Raw genomic sequence first — 22,358 nt, 5'->3', positions numbered from 1 at the left:
CCCTGTTGCTGCCGGTGTATAATACCTTATCTTACGTAGTTATCAGTCATATCGGTGATTAGCAGTGTCGGGCTTACGACAACGATACTAATATCAACTCAGAGAAAATTCATCTTAAATGCGTCGAATACTGCAGGAAGAGCCAGTCTCTGGTAGAATACTTCAGAACAGAAATTTAATACGATGTGGTATCCAAATATTCCCAAAATTTGATTTTTCCCGCTAATGGTTAAGATCACGTTGAAGTACAATTAGCTGTCCCATCACACACCTGCCCTGAATTAGTGTGTCAAGTGTCTGTGATCTCAGTGATTGCCGGCCGCGGTGGTCTCGCGGTTCTAGGCGCGCAGTCCGGAACCGTGCTACCGCTACGGTCGCAGGTTCGAATCCTGCCTCGGGCATGGATGTGTGTGATGTCCTTAGGTTAGTTAGGTTTAAGTAGTTCTAAGTTCTAGGGGACTGATAACCACAGCAGTTGAGTCCCATAGTGCTCAGAGCCATCTCAGTGATTTGGCTGCTTCTTGGTGAACATATTTCCACTGTTGTGTTTTCGACAGTTGGTGGCTTTCCTATGGCTGACCTGAAACAGTAGCGTATTTAAGTAAAGTTTTATTCTAAACCTGGAAAACCGATGCAGAAACGCACCAGACGGTGAACCAAGCACTTGGAGACAACGCTTTGGCAAGACACAGACTTACGACTGGTATAGGCGTTTCAAAACAGGCGAACGTCTAGTGATAGAGAGGACTTTTCCAGTCGGCCGTCAACTGGTATCACTCCAGGGAACGTTCGGAAAATGGAGGATCTGATTCTGCAAGTTCGTAGACAGGCTGTCAAGACCTCTCTAACACCTTGGGAATACGTTATAGTATACGTTAACGAATTGTAAGAGAAAAGTTGAACATGAGAAGTATTGCGAAGAAATTTGTGCCACAACTGCTTCAAGACGATCAGAAGGATATTGCGAGAAAGTCTGCAAAGAACCTAAGAAACTGCTTCAAGATGCTCCAGACTTTCTTTCGTAGATTGCCACTGGTGATGCTAAGACATTGAAACTAAGTGGAAGTCGTAGCAATGAAAGAGCCCTCTTCACCTAGGCTAAAAACGGGTGAAGCATCAGGAGTAAACACAAGTCCCTGCTGATCTGTTCTTTATATACATAGATATCAACTTGTAGAATGACCGTTTATAAAAATTGAGGAACTTATATTTTCACTGGAGACGGCCAGGTAAGCCTACGATCTCTTGCAATAAATAATCTCTTTGCAGCAAATACAATAAAGTGATATGGTTGATATTTTGTACAAATGTAAAATATAATGCGAATTATAACGCTTCTTCAGCAGCACCGAAAAGTCTAGAATGTCGAAAGGCTATCACAGTCAAGAGGTGGGCGACACTTTTCATGATAGTGGGCGCATCAGAGTTTGTCATATTGTAGAGTATTGGCGTGCCACGGAGTGCAGGCTCACACTTTTATCCTCTCCCTCTCCTCTTTGGTGGCGGTCTCGTCTTCAGTGCGTCCAGGTTTGATGCCCGCTATCTCCAACGCCACCTCCTCAGCCAGCCGGCCTTTGGTCTCGGGAACGAACCTCCACACGTAGAACACGGCGAATGCGCAGAAAATGGCGAACATCCAGAAGGACACGTACAGCTCGAAGTGGATGGACATGACGTGGTATGTCTTGAGCGTGGCAAAAGCCGATCCGCAGTTGACGATGGACAACACCGACATGGCGATGCCCTTGACACGAGGACGGAACACCTCGCTGCAGACCGTCCATATGAGGGCGCCTGGACCCATCGTCATGCATATCTGTCGATCAGAAAGATGAATTAATTTAGGACACAATGAGGCGCCTTAATGACATTTCGACGATGTCTCACTTGAATTTAATGTCAACGTGCAGCTGATGACGCTAGTCGTCAATGTAATTTTTTTTCTTAAAGCTATACAGTTGTCTGGTGTATTTTTGGGTGCTGATTTTAGGTCAAGTACTTAAAATGTTTACTTACATGTAAAATGGGGCTATTTATTGATTACACCAACACCAGCACTGTGTAAATTGCTACAAAAAATTATTTTATTTTATAGGCTATAACAAAACTACCTCTCTGTGGCACAATCGAAGAAAAACGACTGTGCCACAGAGAGGTAGCTGTCTTATAGCCTACAAAATAAAACAAATTTTTGCAGCATGCTACATTGCAAAACATCGCAAAACAATGCTGGCGTTAATGTAATGAATAAATAGCCGTTAGTTTAATGAATAAATAGCCACAGTGAGAAAAGGAATCAGAAACTCTGGCCACACAGAATGCCAAAAGTTAGAGGAAAACACGTACTGTTAGGTTCTCTTGTGAACCCAAAGAAATACTCCTGCCTTCATCCCACCTAAAACTTGAAATTATGATACTACTTATTAAAGCCCTACCAAAAGACAGTGACACTTTCAAGCATGCGGCAAGTAAGTTTCCAAGGCTATCAGAGAATAATCTGAAAGAAGGAGCTTTCGTCCCCCCCCCATAAGATTCGAAAATTGAAGAGAGACGAAACATTTGAAAACAAAATGAAAGACATTAAGTAATCAGCTTGCATATGCTTTAAAAGAAGTGTCTTCAAGTTTCTCGGCAGTTGCAAAGACCCTGTTTACGTGAATTTAGTAAAAAACAAAAAAGCAATGAAATTTTAACTCTGCAACGGAGTGTGCGCTGGCAGATTAAAACTGTGTGCCGGACCGAGACTCGAACTCGGGACCTTTGCCAGGAAGTTTCATATCAGCGCACACTCCGCTGCAGAGTGAAAATTTCATTCTGGAAACATCCCCCAGGCTGTGGCAAAGCCATGTCTCTGTGGTATTCTCACTTCCAGGAGGATAGTTCTGCAAGTTTCGCAGGAGAGCTTCTGTGAAGTTTGGAAGGTAGGAGACGAGGTACTGGCGGAATTGAAGCTTTGAGGAATGGCGTGAGTCGTGCTTGGGTAGCTCAGTTGGTAGAGCACTTGCCCGCGAAAGGTCCGGCACACCGTTTTAATCTGCCAGGAAGTTAAAAAATGATGTACACGTAACTTATGCAAATAATTTATTATTAGATTCCTATTAAAATTTTACGTTGACAAAGGCCTCTATCTGTGGCCATTTACTAGTGAGAATTCATTCTGAAGTACGATACATGTAATCTGGCTGCTACCTAAAGCCATGCCTTGGGGTTGTTCTTGTTTTGTCATTTTATATATGACAAGAGCCGTCCGGCTTCATCTAATCTAGTGTACCATCGTGTGATGTAACAAGGCCCACTCTTTCTGACAAATATGTTTTATAAATATCGAAACCTAGGTCAGGGGCTAATAAAGCTTTGTTTGCAACTGGTTGGCTGGTTTTTCAGTCTTTTCAGATTTACATTCATATTCCAAGACTTTCGAGAATATTTTATTGTCATGTTTGAAGTCGGATAACAAATGACATAAGAAATATTTTTTTTCATGTGATATAATTACAAATTAACAACTTTTGACTTTTTCCTTTTCTTGTACTGTGACATGTTGCTTCTGGCAAAATTTCATGAGTCTAGGTCAACGCGAAGTACCCTATAGGTATTAAAGAGTGAGTTTTCGAGTATCAAAACATGTGACACAAAGAGCCCTATCTTTTGACTTAGAAGCTTAAAATTTTTGACGCTTCCAACTGCCTATGGGCCTTAATATGTGATGTAAATTCGAACTTGATATGTCTACTCGTTGCTGAGAAAAAAAGAGACAGACAGATCGACAACAAAGCGATCCTGTAAGGATTCCTCTTCTACAGACTGAGGCATGAAACTCTAAAAAGTACAAGAGTGACTTCGAGACGCACTTCCAACCCCACACTCATCCTTCAGCAGTCAAGATGTCTAACATGTTGTTCGTGAAACTCGCTCCTTCCACTGTGCAAAAATTTCCGACAGCACGAACTATTCCCGATATTTGACCTTATTTGGTCTCTGCTGTATCGGCTGTTACGCCACAGCATTCCCGGCTATTTCGTTAACATTATTAATATAAACGTGTCAGTGAAGGTTCAAATGGTTCAAATGGCTCTGAGCACTATGAGTCTTAACATCTGAGGTCACCAGTCCCCTAGAACTTAGAACTACTTAAACCTAACTCACCTAAGGACATCACACACATCCACGCACGAGGCAGGATTCGAACCTGCGACCGTAGCGGTCGCGCCGTTCCAGACTGTAGCGCCTTGAACCGCTCGGCCACACCGGCCGGCGCCCGTGAAGGTAATGAAAGGGAAATGACTTTTGCAAACGTTTCGCTAAAAGTAATTACGTTGAGAATTCGCTCCAAACTTAACACACACAAGCATGGTAGTTTCGTAGCCAGAAGACCTGACTAATACAACGCTGTAATTGTTAATTTTTTGTTGTTAAAATTCACGAAATTCTTAGGAAACTTTACACAAATTCAGTTTTTGACTTTGCAACTGCTCAGCTATGCCGGTGCGTAATAATGCCACTCAACGAAGACTAGAAAGGATGCAACGTGTGAAATAAATCATATAGTCGAAAATTTTTGTTCTGTGGTAGGAGGGAGTGCCATGAACAACACATTAGAAATCCTGGCCGGTGGTGGCTGAATGTGGGAGTGGGGCTGTGTTTGAAGGTCACTGTTGTACGCTTTTCTTGAATAACTCGAAACCTACAGCCTCTAGCGTAAACGTACCAGTGGAAAACTTAACTAAATTAAATTTCCTACAAAAAGGTCTTGCTTATTTTTTCTGTACGACTAATAGTCTGTGCATAACGAGCGAGGGGATACGAATATCTCACGTGTGGTTTTTTAGGTTTTTGGAGACCAGGTATAACACTGCAGGTTGCATAAAACGACATCGATAGGGGCAGCTGTAATCGATTAGAATGTTGATTTGAACACTGTCGTTGCTCAGTAGCCATGGTTCTACTCGTGGTGGTATGCGCTTCCCTTCCGCCAACGAGTTACAGGACAACATACAGCTTCACGTGACTCAGAATCAAGTTGGAAGTACCTTACATCACACTAACGAAAGCTGTATTTCCATCTAGCAAATTGTAAATGGAATACATCGCTGCGAAATGGAGATATTAACAAAATATAAGAAGTAATTAAAGACAGTCTCAACTAATCAAAAGACTGGCGTTTTGAATTAAAAAAAAGAAAGCATCGGCTATGAAATATGGAGCACTAGAACAAGAATGGCAGGCAGGCTGGGATAAATCTGCGTTGCCTTATTCAAAGCATCATTCTGTTATTCAGCTGGCGTGGTTTACTCATGGGAACTGTGACTGAGGTCGTTGGACTAGAATCTGAGCTCCCTTCTCATTCTTATTTGCTAACAGCTTTGTGGCATACTGATTATACTAGTACTGTTGCGAGCCACGCTGTGTATGCACCTTGGTTGAGCAGAAGGGTTGATTATTCGATATACGAGCAGGAAGCGGTATGTAGAGAGTTGTCCATGAAGAAATAATGAGTGCGAGGGAGTGTTTGCATGTCGTAGCGGGAGCCGATAATTTTGAAGAAGTTCACAGCCATAAATTACAGCTATGTAAATTAGAATATTATTTGTATATTAAGTTTATGAAATGGAGACTCATAGTGAAGAATGTTTATGTGCAACATGATGGCTGATAAAACGAGTAATAGTATACAGCAGGTAGTAATGGAGCGAGGGGGTGATTCAGAACTGTCTGTCTGGAAGTTGAGTATGTACAATATCAATGTAAGATTTCTGACATTTCAGCTGAGACGAAAAATATGAGTATTTGTTCGAAGGTATCAGCAGAGACTTTTATTCCTGCAAAAAATATTGATTCTGTGAAATTTAAATGCTGCGTATCTTGTATTGTTGTATAGTACTTGTTAAATAACCTGGGAACAGACACACAAATCTTATTCGAACCTGATAAGTGTTCATTATTTTTTTTTTGTTTGGTTGCTTGACGTATTCCAATCTCTGTCCTCCTCTACAGTTTTTGCCCTCTACAGCTCCCTCTAGTACCATGGAAGTCATTCCCTCATGTCTTAGCAGATGTCCTATCATCCTGTCCCTTCTTCTTATCAGTGTTTTCCACATATTCCTTTCCTCTCCGATTCTGCGTAGAACCTCCTCATTCCTTACCTTATCAGTCCACCTAATTTTCAACATTCGTCTATAGCACCACATCTCAAATGCTTCGATTCTCTTCTGTTCCGGTTTTCCCACAGTCCATGTTTCACTACCATACAATGCTGTACTCCAGACGCACATCCTCAGAAATTTCTTCCTCAAATTAAGGCCGGCATTTGATATTAGTAGACTTCTCTTGGCCAGAAATGCCTTTTTTGCCATAGCGAGTCTGCTTTTGATGTCCTCCTTACTCCGTCCGTCATTGGTTATTTTACTGCCTAGGTAGCAGAATTCCTTACCTTCATTGACTGCGTGACCATCAATCCTGATATTAAGTTTCTCGCTGTTCTCATTTCTACTACTTCTCATTATCTTCGTCTTTCTCCGATTTACTCTCAAACCATACTGTGTACTCATTAGACTGTTCATTCCGTTCAGCAGATCATTTAATTCTTCTTCACTTTCACTCAGGATAGCAATGTCATTAGCGAATCGTATCATTGATATCCTCTCACCTTGTATTTTAATTCCACTCCTGAACCTTTCTTTTATTTCCAACATTGCTTCCTCGATGTACAGATTGAAGAGTAGGGGCGAAAGGCTACAGCCTTGTCTTACACCCTTCTTAATACGAGCACTTCGTTCTTGATCGTCCACTCTTATTATTCCCTCTTGGTTGTTGTACATATTGTATATGAACCGACTCTCCCTATAGCTTACCCCTACGTTTTTCATAATCTCGAACAGCTTGCACCATTTTATATTGTCGAACGCTTTTTCCAGGTCGACAAACCCTATGAAAGTGTCTTGATTTTTCTTTAGCCTTGCTTCCATTATTAGCCGTAACGTCAGAATTGCCTCTCTCGTCCCTTTACTTTTCCTAAAGCCAAACTGATCGTCACCTAGCGCATTCTCAATTTTCTTTTCCATTCTTCTGTATATTATTCTTGTAAGCAGCTTCGATGCATGAGCTGTTTAGCTGATTGTGTGATAATTCTCGCACTTGTCAGCTCTTGCCGTCTTCGGAATTGTGTGGATGATGCTTTTCCGAAAGTCAGATGGTATATCGCCAGACTCATAAATTCTACACACCAACGTGAATAGTCGTTTTGTTGCCACTTCCCCCAATGATTTTAGAAATTCTGATGGAATGTTATCTATCCCTTCTGCCTTATTTGACCGCAAGTCCTCCAAAGCTCTTTTAAATTCCGATTCTAATACTGGATCCCCTATCTCTTCTAAATCGACTCCTGTTTCTTCTTCTATCACATCAGACAAATCTTCACCCTCATAGAGGCTTTCAATGTATTCTTTCCACCTATCTGCTCTCTTCTCTGCATTTAACAGTGGAATTCCCGTTGCACTCTTAATGTTACCACCGTTGCTTTTAATGTCACCAAAGGTTGTTTTGACTTTCCTGTATGCTGAGTCTGTCCTTCCGACAATCACATCTTTTTCGATGTCTTCACATTTTTCCTGCAGCCATTTCGTCTTAGCTTCCCTGCACTTCCTATTTATTTCATTCCTCAGCGACTTGTATTTCTGTATTCCTGATTTTCCTGGAACATGTTTGTGCTTCCTCCTTTCATCAATCAACTGAAGTATTTCTTCTGTTACCCATGGTTTCTTCGCAGCTACCTTCTTTGTACCTATGTTTTCCTTCCCAACTTCTGTGATGGCCCTTTTTAGAGATGTCCATTCCTCTTCAACTGTACTTCCTACTGCGCTATTCCTTATTGCTGTATCTATAGCGTTAGAGAACTTCAAACGTATCTCGTCATTCCTTAGTACTTCCGGATCCCACTTCTTTGCGTATTGATTCTTCCTGACTAATGTCTTGAACTTCAGCCTACTCTTCATCACTACTATATTGTGATCTGAGTCTATATCTGCTCCTGGGTACGCCTTACAATCCAGTATCTGATTTCGGAATCTCTGTCTGACCATGATGTAATCTAACTGAAATGTTCCCGTATCTCCCGGCCTTTTCCAAGTATACCTCCTCCTCTTGTGATTCTTGAGCAGGGTATTCGCTATTACTAACTGAAACTTGTTACAGAACTCAATTAGTCTTTGTCATCTTTCATTCCTTGTCCCAAGCCCATATTCTCCTGTAACCTTTTCTTCTACTCCTTCCCCTACAACTGCATTCCAGTCGCCCATGACTATTAGATTTTTGTCCCCCTTTACATACTGCATTACCCTATCAATATCCTCATACACTTTCTCTATCTGTTCATCTTCAGCTTGCGACGTCGGCATGTATACCTGAACTATCGTTGTCGGTGTTGGTCTGCTGTCGATTCTGATTAGAACAACCCGGTCACTGAACTATTCACAGTAACACACCCTCTGCCCTACCTTCCTATTCATAACGAATCCTACACCTGTTATACCATTTTCTGCTGCTGTTGATATTACCCGATACTCATCTGACCAGAAATCATTGCCTTCCTTCCACTTCACTTCACTGACCCCTACTATATCTAGATTGAGCCTTTGCATTTCCCTTTTCAGATTTTCTAGTTTCCCTACTACGTTCAAGCTTCTGACATTCCACGCCCCGACTGGTAGAACGTTATCCTTTCGTTGATTATTCAATCTTTTTCTCATGGTAACCTCCCCCTTGGCAGTCCCCTCCCGGAGATCCGAATGGGGGACTATTCCGGAATCTTTTGCCAATGGAGAGATCATCATGACACTTCTTCAAATACAGGACACATGTCCTGTGGATACACGTTACGTGTATATGAGTAATAATACTCGTCAGTGCGCAAAATGGAATGAAAAATTTGTGATTACCATCACTGTTATATCCCCACTGGTCAGCTCAGTGTAGAGCAAATGAACTCCTTGGTGATCATAAAATTATATCATTTAATTATATAGGAACGCAGTCTTGCGACGATCGTGGTATATGCCGGGGCCATTGCGATCGCGAGCCGTGTGTGAAAACAAGCACAGATCAGTGGGTACAGCATCTGTCTAAGTTCTTATCTCATATTACAGGTGCTCAGTATCGACACCGCAAACGTCAATACAGGGTGTCTCAAACCATATGGGTCAAATCGAAACAGGTCATAGGGGTCCACAACATATTGTATTGAAATAAGGAACCAATGGTTGGAAATTCATATTTACTGTGTTACGGACATACATAGCGTACAGCCGTGCAGCACATAACAACAGTGTAGCTCGTAGTTCAGACAACGACCGCCAGTCTCAATGCACGTATTGCAGCATACAGTTCTGTCGCACTCTCAGAAATATTCTGGTTGTCTGTTGTACATTGGGACAGGCAGGACTACGAGAAACTGGATGTTCCTTCTGCGATATTGCAGAAAAAACTTTGAAGGAATGTAACCAATGCACACGATTGCTGACAGCGGTGATCACGATAATGTATGATCGCTAGAAGACCGGGCTCCGAACGGCCACGTGTCACTACCGACAGGAAAGAACACGGTGTACCATGTGTGTCTCTGGTTCATAGTACTGCGTTTGCAGCAGCAGTTTGAGCAGCAGTTTGTACCACAGTAACGAACTATTACAAATCGGCAACTTCGAGGACAGCTCCGAGCCTGATGCCCTGTAGCGTGCGTTCCACTCACCCCAAACCACAGCCATTTGCGAGTTCAGTGGTGTCAAGCGAGAGCTTGTTGTTGTGTTTCCTGACGAAAGCCGGTTCTGCCTTGGTGGCACTGATGGCCGCGTCTTGGTTAGAAGGAGGCCAGTTGAGGGCCTGCAACCAACCTGTCTGCAGCCTAGACATACTGGACCGATAGGTGGAGCTACGTTCTGGGATGCGATTTTGTATGACAGCAGGAGCATTCTCGTGATTATCCAAAGCACACTCACAGCAAAATTGTACGTCAATCTGGTGATTCGACCTGTTGTGTTGCCATTGATGAACAGCGTTCCAGGGAGTGTTTTCCAGCAGGATAACGCTCGCCCACATACCGTTGTTGTAGCCCAGTATGCTCTACAGAGTGTCTACATGTGGTCTTGGTCTCCTCGATCACCAGGTCTGTCCCGAATCGAGCACATATCTACATCTACATATATACTCCGCTAGCCACCAAGCGGTGTGTGGCGGAGGGCACAGTTCGTTCCATCGTTCCAAAGTCAAATTACCCCCCCCCCCTTCCCCCCTGTTCCACTCGCGGATCGCTCGGGGGAGAAACGACTGTCTGAACGCCTCAGTACGAGCTCTAATCTCTCTATCTTTGAGTGGTGATCATTGTGCGATTTGAAAGTTGGTGGTAATAATATATGCTCTACATCCTCGGTGAAGATCGGATTTCGGAATTTAGTGAGCAGCCCCTTCCGTTTAGCGCGCCGTCTATCTGCAAGTGTGTCCCACTTCAAGTTTTCTATGAGATTTGTAACTCTCGCGATGGCTAAATGCACCAATCACGAATCTTACCGCTCTTCTTTGGACCTTCTCAATCTCTTAAATCAGACCCAACTGGTAAGGGTCCCACACAGACGGACAATACTCTTAAGACTGGACGAACTAACGTAAGCTATTTCCTTTGTTGAAGGACTGCATCATTTCAGGATTCTACCAATAAACCTCAATTTAGAGTTCGCCTTACCCGTTACTTGTGTAAACTGATCATTCCATTTGAGATCATTTCGAACAGTCACACACAGATACTTGACGGATGTTACCGCTTCCAAAGACTGGGAATTTATTTCGTACTCGTACATTAATGGGGATTTTCGCCTTGTTATACGCAGTAGGTTACACTTACTAATATTGAGAGATAACTGCCAGTCATTACACCACGCATTTATTTTCTGCAAATCCTCATCGATTTGTTCACAACTTTCGTGTGATACTACTTTCCTGTAGACTACAGCATCATCGGCAAACAGTCGAATGCCGCTGTCAATACCATCAACCAGATCGTTTATGTAAATCGTAGAAAGCAGCGGACCGATTACGCTGCCCTGGGGCATATCTGAAGCTACGCTTGTTTCTGTTGAAGTCACCCCGTTCAGGACGCCATACTGCTCCCTGTCTGTTAGATAACTTTTATCCAACCGCATATGTCATCGGACAGACCGTAAGCGCACACTTTTTGGAGCAAGCGACAGTGCGGAACTGAGTCGAACGCCTTTCGAAAGTCGAGAAATATGGCATCAACCTGGGTGTCGGTATCTAGAGCGCGTTGTATATCATGCGCAAAGAGGGCCAGCTGTGCCTTGCAAGACTGCTGTTTCCTAAAACCGTGCTGGTTTCTACAGATGAGCTTCTCAGAGTCTAGAAAGGTCATTATGTCTGAACACAAAATATGTTCCATGATTCTACAACAAATCGATGTCAGTGAAATTGGCCGGTAATTATGTGCATCCGATTTTCCACCCTTTTTATAGATTGCTCTGACCTGGGCCTTCTTCCAGTCCCGTGGAACTTTCCGCTGTTCCAATGATCTCTGATAGATGACGGATGAGAATGGTGCTATATTTGTAGCATAGTCAACATCACATCTTACGGGGGTACCGTCTGGGCCAGATGCCTTCCTGGCGTCTAAGGAACTTAACTGTTTTACAATCCCAGATACACTAAACACTATGGCAGCCATCCTTTTGTTCTTTCGATAATTGAAAGGGGGAATGGTGCTGGAGTCCTCTACCGTACAAGAGTTTTTGAAAGCTAGGTTTAGAATTTCGGTTCAAATGGTTCAAATGGCTCTGAGCACTATGGGACTCAACTTCTGAGGTCATTAGTCCCATAGAACTTAGAACTAGTTAAACCTGACTAACCTAAGGACATCACACACATCCATGCCCGAAGGAGGATTCGAACCTGCGACCGTAGCGGTCTCGCGGTTCCAGACTGAAGCGCCTAGAGCCGCACGGCCACTTCGGCCGGCTTAGAATTTCGGCCTTCTGTTTATCATCATCAGTTAAATTACCCGTACTGTCAGCAGGAGAAGGTATTCAATTATTTGTAGCGTTCATAAATTTTACGTACGTCGAAAATTTTTTGGGGTTACTTTTAGAATCGGGAGATAAAATATTGCTTTAAAATTCTTTAAAAGAATCTTTCATTTTCCTTCTGACAGCTGCTTTCATTTCGCAAATGTGACATCATCGGACGATAACTAAAGCATCATCCACATACAGCATTAATCGTCCTGTATTGTCCGTCGAGTGCAGCACGTACGGAACTCCATCCCACAAACTAACATCCAGCACGTATACAACACATTGCGTGCATGTTTGCATTCTTGCATTCAAGATATTGGCGATTACACCAGTTATTAATGCACCAGCATTTCACATCTGAAATGGCTTACCTTAACCTGTGATCTGGCAGTGCTAAGCACTTGAATATGTTACCTGAACAAATGTATTCCCGACATTTTATTAGTCCACATTAAATCATTTTTTGTGTTGCGATTTTTTCCCATCAGTGTATTACAGACTCACCAAGTAGACTATATGTGAGGCGAGCGGCACCCAGGTGAAGGCGGCCACGTCGGCTTGCGCCACGTCCAGCAGGTAGAAGTAGAGGCCCTCCGCTACGAGCGCAAGGGCGGCGCCGGCGAAGCACACCATGAGCGGCGTGCGGCGCGTCCTGAAGCGCTCCACGGCCACCGAGGCCACCACGCTCATGACCATCTGCACGACGGCCAGCGTGATGGACGACACGTCGGGGTCTACGGAGCTGCCCGAGCGCTGGAAGAACACTGTGGCGTACGTCATGAGCACGAGGAAGCCCGACCAGAGCAGCAGCGGCATCAGGATGCCCGAGATGAGCAGCGTGCGCCGGTTGACGGAGTCGCACACCAGCTCCCGCATCGTCGCCATGTAGCCGTCGCCCGCGCCCGGCTCGCTCTGGCGCTCCTCCACCGACCGCCTCAGAGCCTCGAACTCCTCCTCCACGTCCTGCACAACAACACATTCCCGAGTGAGTAAGTTCAACGCTTTCTGAGTACTGTGCCAATACGCTCACCAAGTAGGGTGCACATACACTACTGACCATTAAAATTGCTACACCACGAAGATGACGTGCTACAGACGCGAAGTTTAACCGACAGGAAGAAGACGCTCTGATATGCAAATGATTAGCTATTCAGAGCATTCACACAAGGTTGGTGCCGGTGGCGACACCTACAATGTGCTGACATGAGGAAAGTTTCCAACCGATTCCTCATACACAAACAGCTGTACAATCACGTTTCCGACTTTGATAAAGGTCGGGTGTAGCCTACCGCGATTGCAGTTTATCGTATCGCGACATTGCCTCTCGCGCTGGTCGAGATCCAATGACTGTTAGCAGAATATGGAATCGGTGGTTTCAGGAGGGTAATACGGAACGCCGTGCTGGATCCCAACGGCCTCGTATCACTAACAATCGAGATGACAGGCATCTTATCCGCATGGCACTAACGGATCGTGCAGCCATGTCTCGATCCCTGAGTCAACACATAGGCCGTTTGCAAGACAACAACCATCAGCACGAACAGTTAGACGACGTTTGCAGCAGCGTGGACTATCAGCTCGGAGACCATGGCTGCGGTTACCCTTGACGCTGCATCACAGACAGGAGCGCCTGCGATGGTGTACTCAATGACGAACCTGCGTGCACGAATGGCAAAACGTCATTTTTTCGGATGAATCCAGGCTCTGTTTACAGCATCATGATGGTGGCATCCGTGTTTGGCGACATCGCAGTGAACGCACATTGGAAGCGTGTATTCGTCATCGTCATACTAGTGTATCACCCGGCGTGATGGTATGAGGTGCCATTGGTTACACGTATCGGTCACCTCTTGTTCGCATTGACGGCACTTTGAACAGTGGACGTTACACTTCAGATGTGTTACGACCCGTGGCTCTACCCTTCATTCGATCCCTGCGAAACCCTATATTTCTGCAGGATAATGCACGACCGCATGTAGAAGGTCCTGTACGGGCCTTTCTGGATACAGAAAATGTTCGACTGCTGCCCTGGCCAGCACATTCTCCAGATCTCTCACCAATTGAAAATGTCTGGTCAATGGTAGCCGAGCAACTGGCTCGTCACAATACGCCAGTCACTGCTCTAGATGAACTGTGGTATCGTGTTGAAGCTGCAGGGGCAGCTGTCCTGTACATGCCATCCAAGCTCTGTTTGACTCAATGCCCAGGCGTATCAAAGGCCGTTATTACGGCCAGAGGTGGTTGTTCTGGGTACTGATTTCTCAGGGTGTATGCACCCACATTGCGTGAAAATGTAATCACATGTCAGTTCTAGTATAATATATTTGTCCAATGAATACCCGTTTATCATCTGCATTTCTTGGTGGTGTAGCAATTTTAATGGCCAGCAGTGTATCAGGGTAATTCAGCTGCCCCAACTGATGTGACTTTAGGCAACTAGCAAATTTATATCTGTCCTTAAAACCACGTCCGATATTCTCATATTACCTCGCTCGTTACGCGCAGGCTGTTAATCCTACGGAGAACAAACAGTACTTTTTTCTAAGAAATTTAATGTAGTTAAATATTGTGCTGGAGTATGTTTTACCTATAATACGTAGTACTCAAGCTATACAAGAAAAACGTACAAAAGTAACCTTGAAACGAACTCCCACTCCCACACTCAACCTCCGCCGGCCAGGATTCCTAGTATGCTGTTCATGACTCCCTCCTACAAATGTAGAAAAAAATGCGACTGCACGAATTATTTCTCACATTCGATCTTTTTTGGTGTTCACTGACTGGCCTAATTACGCCACCGGCTTAGGTAAGTACTTACAGATTGTTTGATTGATGTTTGTGTAATTTCACCTAAAATTTTTGTGAATATTAAAAATATAAAATTAACAATTACATTATTGTTTTCTTCAGGCTTTCTAACTATGAAACTACTGTGGTTGAAAGGGCCGGCCGTTGTTGCCGTGCGGCTCTAGGCGCTTCAGTCCGGAACCGCGCTGCTGCTACGGTCGCAGGTTCGAATCCTGCCTCGGGTATGGATGTGTGTGCTGTTCTTAGGTTAGTTAGGTTTAAGTAGTTGTAAGTCGAGGGGACTGATGACCTCAGACCTTAAGTCCCATAGTGCTTAGAGCCATTTGAACCATTTGAGCTTGTAAGGATGAAGTTTGGATAGAATTGTCAACGTAATTACTTTTAGCGTAAAGTTTACGGAAGTTATTTTTCTTTCTTTGCTCTCAGGGGCACGTTTAAATCAATTATGTTAACTAACAAGCCGACTTTGTTGATGGCGTAATAACCGAATCAATAGAGACCAAAAAAGGTCAAATATCGGGAATAGTCCGCGTAGTCGGGATTTTTGTGCAGTGATAGACGGGAGTGCTACGATCAACATACTAGAAATCCTGATTGGTGAGAAATGAGTGTGGAGGTGTGTTTGAAGGTCATTTTTATAGGTTTCCATAACTCGAAAACTGTGGCCTCCAGCGGAAAAAGGGTATCCCGAGAACGTAGCCTAAGAGATTACTGCTGGTAGCACTTCGGAACTTCCACTTGTTTCATGCATTTTTTACGACCACTCTTTGCAAAACTCGACGGACCTTGTCCTTCAGTTCGTGTAGATGAAGTCTGTGTGGTCTTGGTTCATCTGTGATTCTTCCTTCGTGTTTACACTTGGCGCCATCAACAGTCGACTTGAGCAACTTTAGAAGACTTGAAATATCCCTGCTGTGTTTGTTACTGATGTTACACCCAGCGACTGGTCCACATTCGGAGTCCCTGGTTCTCCTGGCCGACCCACGCTGCTGCTACTGCTTCTCTACTGACAACACAGTACTCTGCCCCTCCTTATACAGGGTGGTCCATTGATCGTGCCTGGTCCAAATATCTCACGAAATAAGCGTCAAACGAAAAAACTACAAAGAACGAAACTAGTCTAGCTTGAAGTGGTAAAACCAGATGGCGCTATGGTTGGCCCGCTAGATGGCGCTGCGTAGGTCAAACGGATATCAACTGCGATTTTTAAATAGGAACCCCCATTTTTTATTACATATTCGTGTAGTACGTAAATAAATATGAATGTTTTAGTTGGACCACTTTTTTCGCTTTGTGATAGATGGCGCTGTAATAGTCACAAACATATGGCTCTCAATTTTAAACGAACAGGTGGTAACAGGTAGGTTTTTTAAATTAAAATACAGAACGTAGGTACGTTTGAACATTTTATTTCGGTTGTTCCAATGTGATACATGTACCTTTGTGAACTTATCATTTCTGGGAACGCATACTGTTACAGCATGATTACCTGTAAATACGACATTAATGCAATAAATGCTCAAAATGATGTCCGTCAACCTCAATGCATTTGGCAATACGTGTAACGACATTCCTCTCAACAGCGATTAGTTCTCCTTCCGTAATGTTCGCACATGCATTGACAATGCGCTGACGCATGTTGTCAGGCGTTGTCGGTGGATCACGATAGCAAATATCCTTCAACTTTGCCCACAGAAAGAAATCCGGGGACGTCATATCCGGTGAACGTGCGGGCCGTGGTATGGTGCTTCGACGACCGATCCACCTGTCATGAAATATGCTATTCAATACCGCTTCAACCGCACGCGAGCTATGTGCTGGACATCCATAATGTTGGAAGTACATCGCCATTCTATCATTCAGTGAAACATCTTGTAGTAACATCGGTAGAACATTACGTAGGAAATCAGCATATATTGTACCATTTCGATTGGCATCGATAAAATGGGGGCCAATTATCCTTCCCCCCATAATGCCGCACCATACATTAACCCGCCATGGCCACTAATGTTCCACTTGTCGCAGCCATCGTGGATTTTTCGTTGCCCAGTAGTGCATATTATGCCGGTTTACGTTACCGCCGTTGGTGAATGACGCTTCGTCGCTAAATTGAACGCGTGAAAAAAATCTGTCATCGTCCCGTAATTTCTCTTGTGCCCAGTGTCAGAACTGTACACGACGTTCATAGTCGTCGCCATGCAATTCCTGGCGCATAGAAATATGGTACGGGTGCAATCGATGTTGATGTAGCATTCTCAACACCGACGTTTTTGAGATTCCCGATTCTCACGCAATTTGTCCGCTACTGATGTGCGAATTAGCCGCGACAGCAACTGAAACACCTACTTGTGCATCATCATTTGTTGCAAGTCGTGGTTGACGTTTCACATATGGCTGAACACTTCCTGTTTCCTTAAATAACGTAACTATCTGGCAAATGGTCCGGACACTTGGATGATGTCGCCCAGGATACCGAGCAGCATACATAGCACACGCCCGTTGGGCATTTTGATCACAATAGCCATACATCCACTCGATATCGACCTTTTCTGCAATTGGTAAACGGTCCATTTTAACACGGGTAATGTATCACGAAGCAAATACCGTCCGCACAGGCGGGATGTTACGTGATACCACGTACTTACACGTTTGTGACTATTACAGCGCCATCTATCACAAAGCGAAAAAAGTGGTCCAACTAAAACATTCATATATCTTTACGTACTACACGAATATGTAATAAAAATGGGGGTTCCTATTAAAAAAAACGCAGTTGATATCTGTTTGACCTATGGCAGCGCCATCTAGCGGCCAACCATAGCGCCATCTGGTTTCCCCCTTGAAGCTAGACGAGTTTCGTTCTTTGTAGTTTTTTCGTTTGATGCTTATTTCGCGAGATAGTTGGCCCGGTCACTATCAATGGACCACCCTGTATACAGGCGGGTCGGTCTCTCGTGATATTTAGTGGACAATGCCGCATTACGAAGAGGTGTCCGATACTTCTGATCGGATAGTGTACTAATACACGCACCAAGCACTGCATGTATAGTCATTACACACAAATACTGAGGTGGCTTAGTGTTTCACTGATGCGTCGGCCGCAAAAATCTTCGGCCAAACGACAGTGTATTTGCTGCAGCAGTTGATGAAGATAGAACTGTAACACACACAAATAACACGAGAGTTTTAACCAACTGTTCCATAACTCGGAAGCTAAGCATTTCCGAACTGGTACTGCCATAAACATTTCTTCTTGTCTTACATGAGGAACGTGATCCCTAAATAATAAACCATCACCATTGGCGTCACCGTCAGTCAGTCGGCATCCACTGGTGGATAAAATCCTCCTGTAGACTTTTCCATGCATTAAAGCCTTCAATTTTACGCATCTGTGTTGTTCCTTCGTGTTACCTAGTGTCATCCAATCAGCTTCCCGTTTTCCTCCTCGGTCTTTTGTTTTGCATTGGAATCCATCAAACAGCGCCCTTGGTCCATCTAACACCCATTTACATTCGTTCGGGTCATAATTACGTCTGCCAACACCAGTCCTTTCCCGGATTTACTTGTAATTCCCGGTATGCAGTTCTCCACTGCTCGGTTATCAATGCTCGGTTGTTGCATGGTTACTGCATTAAAAGTCCGTCTCACCACGCGTTAATCCAAAACCGTTTACTGTATAGCTTTACTGTTTATTTGTTTTGCATTCCACTGTTATCTTAAACTACCCCAAATGCAGAAACTAATCAAATGGATCTATGACAGCTTTACCAGTTTGTACTATTTTCATTTTGGTATGTCGGTTACATATTATTGTAGTTTTATTTTACGAGACTTGTTTTTTTAAGCAAGAGCCATTTTGAAATAAAAATGAAACATACAGATGTGTCTCAGTGATTTTTATTTTTACTTGGAAGCCAGTATTTTAATATACTTTTCCACATATTTCCCACTAATATTAGGCTTGTTTACATTTGTTTGTGAGCATTCGAAATGCCTCCTTCGATTGAGAATCATGCCGACTGTGAAATATGCGCTGTGATTCGTTTTTACAGTTCCAAAGGATATCCAAAGGATAAGAATTTCATCGTCAGATCAAAGAAGTATATGGGAAAAATATTGTGAGCGATGGGATGGTACGCCGGCCGGAGTGGCCGTACGGTTCTAGGCGCTACAGTCTGGAACCGCGTGACCGCTACGGTCGCAGGTTCGAATCCTGCCTCGGGCATGGATGTGTGTGATGTCCTTAGGTTAGTTAGGTTTAAGTAATTCTAAGTTCTAGGGGACTGATGACCTCAGATGTTAAATCCCATAGTGCTTAGAGCCATTTGAACCATTTCTTACACATGAAAACAACTAAATTCCGCAGGGGATCACATATTTCAAATGTTATCTGTACGGAAAAGAGTTTAGACTAATAACAGACCATGCAGCATTAAAACGGCTGTTGGGGCTAAAGGATCCTTGTAGTAGGTGACGTGATGGGCAGTAAGACTAAGCGAATTTGATTTCGAAGTCACGCATAAACCTGGAAAGAAGCGTGGAAATGCAGATCGATTACATAGAAAAGTAGCAGTATTACATATTGGGGGGTCATGGGCATAGAGAATGGCAAACTTCGCAGAGAGCGGATGACGAACGTAAGCAGTATTTTACGCAGTCACAGTTTTGTATACAGGATTGGTTACTCTACAAAGAAATCAAGTTGGGACCACAGGAACTGGTACCAGCGAAGCTAAGGTGGTTCAAATGGCTCTGAGCACTATGGGACTCAACTGCTGTGGTTATCAGTCCCCTAGAACTTAGAACTACTTAAACCTAACTAACCTAAGGACATCACACACATCCATGCCCGAGGCAGGATTCGAACCTGCGATCGTAGCGGTCGCACGGTTCCGGACTGCGCGCCTAGAACCGCGAGACCACCGCGGCCGGCAGCGAAGCTAAGGAATAGATTGCAACAAGAAGCTCATGATTGCGTATTAGCGTGTCATGGAGGTTGCAGTTTTACCAACAGAAGAGTAGCAGAAAAGTACTGGTGGATAAATAGGCAGACGGACGTAAACCAATATGTGCGGAATTGTGTACAGCGCGCACAGAGAGGAGATTTGTGCCTAACAAGAGTACTGTTATGGAGATTACCTGAAGCATTAACAGAATTAGATTTTCTGGAGATTGATGTTTTAGGTCCATTCAATGAAACACCTGCAGGGAATAAGTACGTATTCACAATCGTAGATCATTTTCAAGATGCGTATAAATGGATCAGCAAGCAGCTACAGTGGCACAAGCACTTGTGAATAATTGGATATTGAAGTTTGGAGTGCCTGAAACAATACTAACAGACCAGGGAACGAACTTCATGTCAGGTCTATACAAGCAATTGTGTAAGTTACTGAATGTAAAGAAGTTAGGGACGAGCCCTCTCCATCCACAAGCCAAGGAAGAACTGAAAGAGCGCATAAGACGATCGACAAGATGACTGGACACTACACTGACTTACGTCACACCAACTGGGATGTATGTTTGAAGTACTTCGTCTCCGCCTACAACTCAAAATAGCATAGGAATACAGGATTATCGCCATATGAAGTAGTATATGGTCCTAAAATGCCATCACTGTTCGACATATTGAAAACGAAGAAAGGGAAGCCTGGAAAGTCTGTCAAGGAATTTTCCAGAGCGATTAGGGAAATTTGGAATATAGTACGTAGGGCAAATACCCGAGCACTCGAGAAATAGGAAGAAGCAGTGGCCAAGCGGGGTAGCCGCGCGGTCAGGGGCGTCTTGCCACGAATCGCGCGGCTCCACCTATCGGAGGTTCGAGTCCTCCCTCGGGCATGGGGGTGTGTGTTGTTCTTGGCGTAAGTTAGTTTAAGTTAGATTAAGTAGAGTGTAAGCCTAGAGACTGATGACTTCAGCAGTTTGGTCCGATATAAACTTACTACAATTCGACCAAGAAGCAGTGAGCCATACGGCAAGAATGCCACAGTATAAGGTTGGTCAATGGATGATGCTATCAAAACACAAACACAAAAAAGTTATTTGCAAAGTATCAGGGGCCATACCAAGTGGTGGAGACTACGTCACCAGTAAATATCAAGATTCTGTTTCCGACGAGAACGACAGTTGTGCATGTAGGGCGATTGAAACCTTTTCAAGGGAATCAGAAAGTTGTTCCAAGGACAGGAGACGCGGACCAGAAAGAGAGAGTGAGGAGAAAGGTATAGGGAGACAGTGAATGGAACAGTACCGAAGAATCCGTATAGATTAAGGCCTAGTAGATAGTCATTTAAAATTTCTGTTAGCTTAGGTATAGTTATAGTGTGTTTATCACAAGCAGCTGCGATGCAGCAGTGACAGTAAGGGGGAGGAAAGTGCTATGTTCAAATGGCTCTGAGCACTATGGGACTTAACTTCTGACGTCATTAGTCCCCTAGAACTTAGAACTACTTAAACCTAACTAACCTAAGGACATCACACACATCCATGCCCGAGGCAGGATTCGAACCTGCGACCGTAGCGGTCGCGCGGTTCCAGACTGTAGCGCCTAGAACCGCTCGGCCACTCCGGCCGGCAAAGTGCTAGGTATTCCTGCCCATAGGTGAGGTGCAGAGAAGGCGAGATGATGCGGTTCATAGCGGGACTACAGATTTTCGTCTGGGTGGAACCATTACAGAACTGGAAGAGGGAGACCTCTTCGCCAGCAGGAAGACGTAGTGATCACCAGTCATCTCCGAGTGATACAGGTGGTACTCAACGCATGGGGGAATGCGTAACGAGGTGAGAAGATTGGAACAAGCATTCAACAAATTCCGTCAGGAAACGGAAAGGCACCGGATACTCAAAGGAAGTGCCGGGGAATATGAGAGAGGACATGGAGCGTACGAGAAATTAAGAAGTGAGATGAGCCAGGAACCTGTGGTTATTCCACACACGAGAAGGAAGAGGGGTTCAATCGACGCTGAAAACAATGTTTGGCACTGCTGATGACATTAAAAGGGCAACGGCACCATAGAAGAGATTAAGCAGTGGGCAAAAGGGAACAAAGCAGTGATTGATTGGTACACTACGTAGATTGCAAGTTTAGAGAAGGACATACTGAATAACACACGACTACTACGACGACTGTGGTCTTAGAACCCGAGCACAAAAACACATTTTTATTTCAAGGTAGCCGTAGCATCGACGAGAGCTGATTGAGCGAAAGTTTATATTTCCGTTTTTATACCTGTAGCAGGGAAACATTCGCGTTACGACTGCTACACAGTTCATGCGTATCCTGTCAAGTGGGGGATAAATAAGAAATTTGTAAGAGTCAAAACGGAGCGACTATTAATAATTGAAAAAGACAAGAGGGGAGGAAGCAAAGTTACAAAGACGCTACTGAGAGGAAATCATAGTCTGTTCGAATATGGTGATAAGAGAGGAGCAGGATTCCTAGGCAGTGAAATAGCTAATGGGACAAAAGGAAGTAAGGGAATA

At 44.0% G+C, this 22,358-nt stretch overlaps 1 protein-coding gene across 1 annotated transcript in view; it reads right to left on the bottom strand.

Moving 5' to 3' along the window:
* Positions 1-505: 505 nt before the first annotated feature.
* LOC126259862 (facilitated trehalose transporter Tret1-like) overlaps positions 506-22,358 on the bottom strand; it is a 72,534-nt gene continuing 50,681 nt past the window's right edge. The window contains exons 4-5 of the mRNA XM_049956919.1: positions 12,573-13,031; positions 506-1,816 (exon numbers count right to left, since the gene is read on the bottom strand). Coding sequence (XP_049812876.1) covers positions 1,469-1,816; positions 12,573-13,031 — 807 coding nt within the window. The 3' untranslated portion in view covers positions 506-1,468. The remainder of the gene's footprint in view (positions 1,817-12,572; positions 13,032-22,358) is intronic.

Source organism: Schistocerca nitens, chromosome 5 (genome assembly GCF_023898315.1).
Source record: "Schistocerca nitens isolate TAMUIC-IGC-003100 chromosome 5, iqSchNite1.1, whole genome shotgun sequence".
Lineage (NCBI taxonomy): Eukaryota > Metazoa > Arthropoda > Insecta > Orthoptera > Acrididae > Schistocerca > Schistocerca nitens.
Note: the sequence above shows the minus strand (reverse complement) of the source record. Positions and strands in the feature narration are given on the sequence as shown.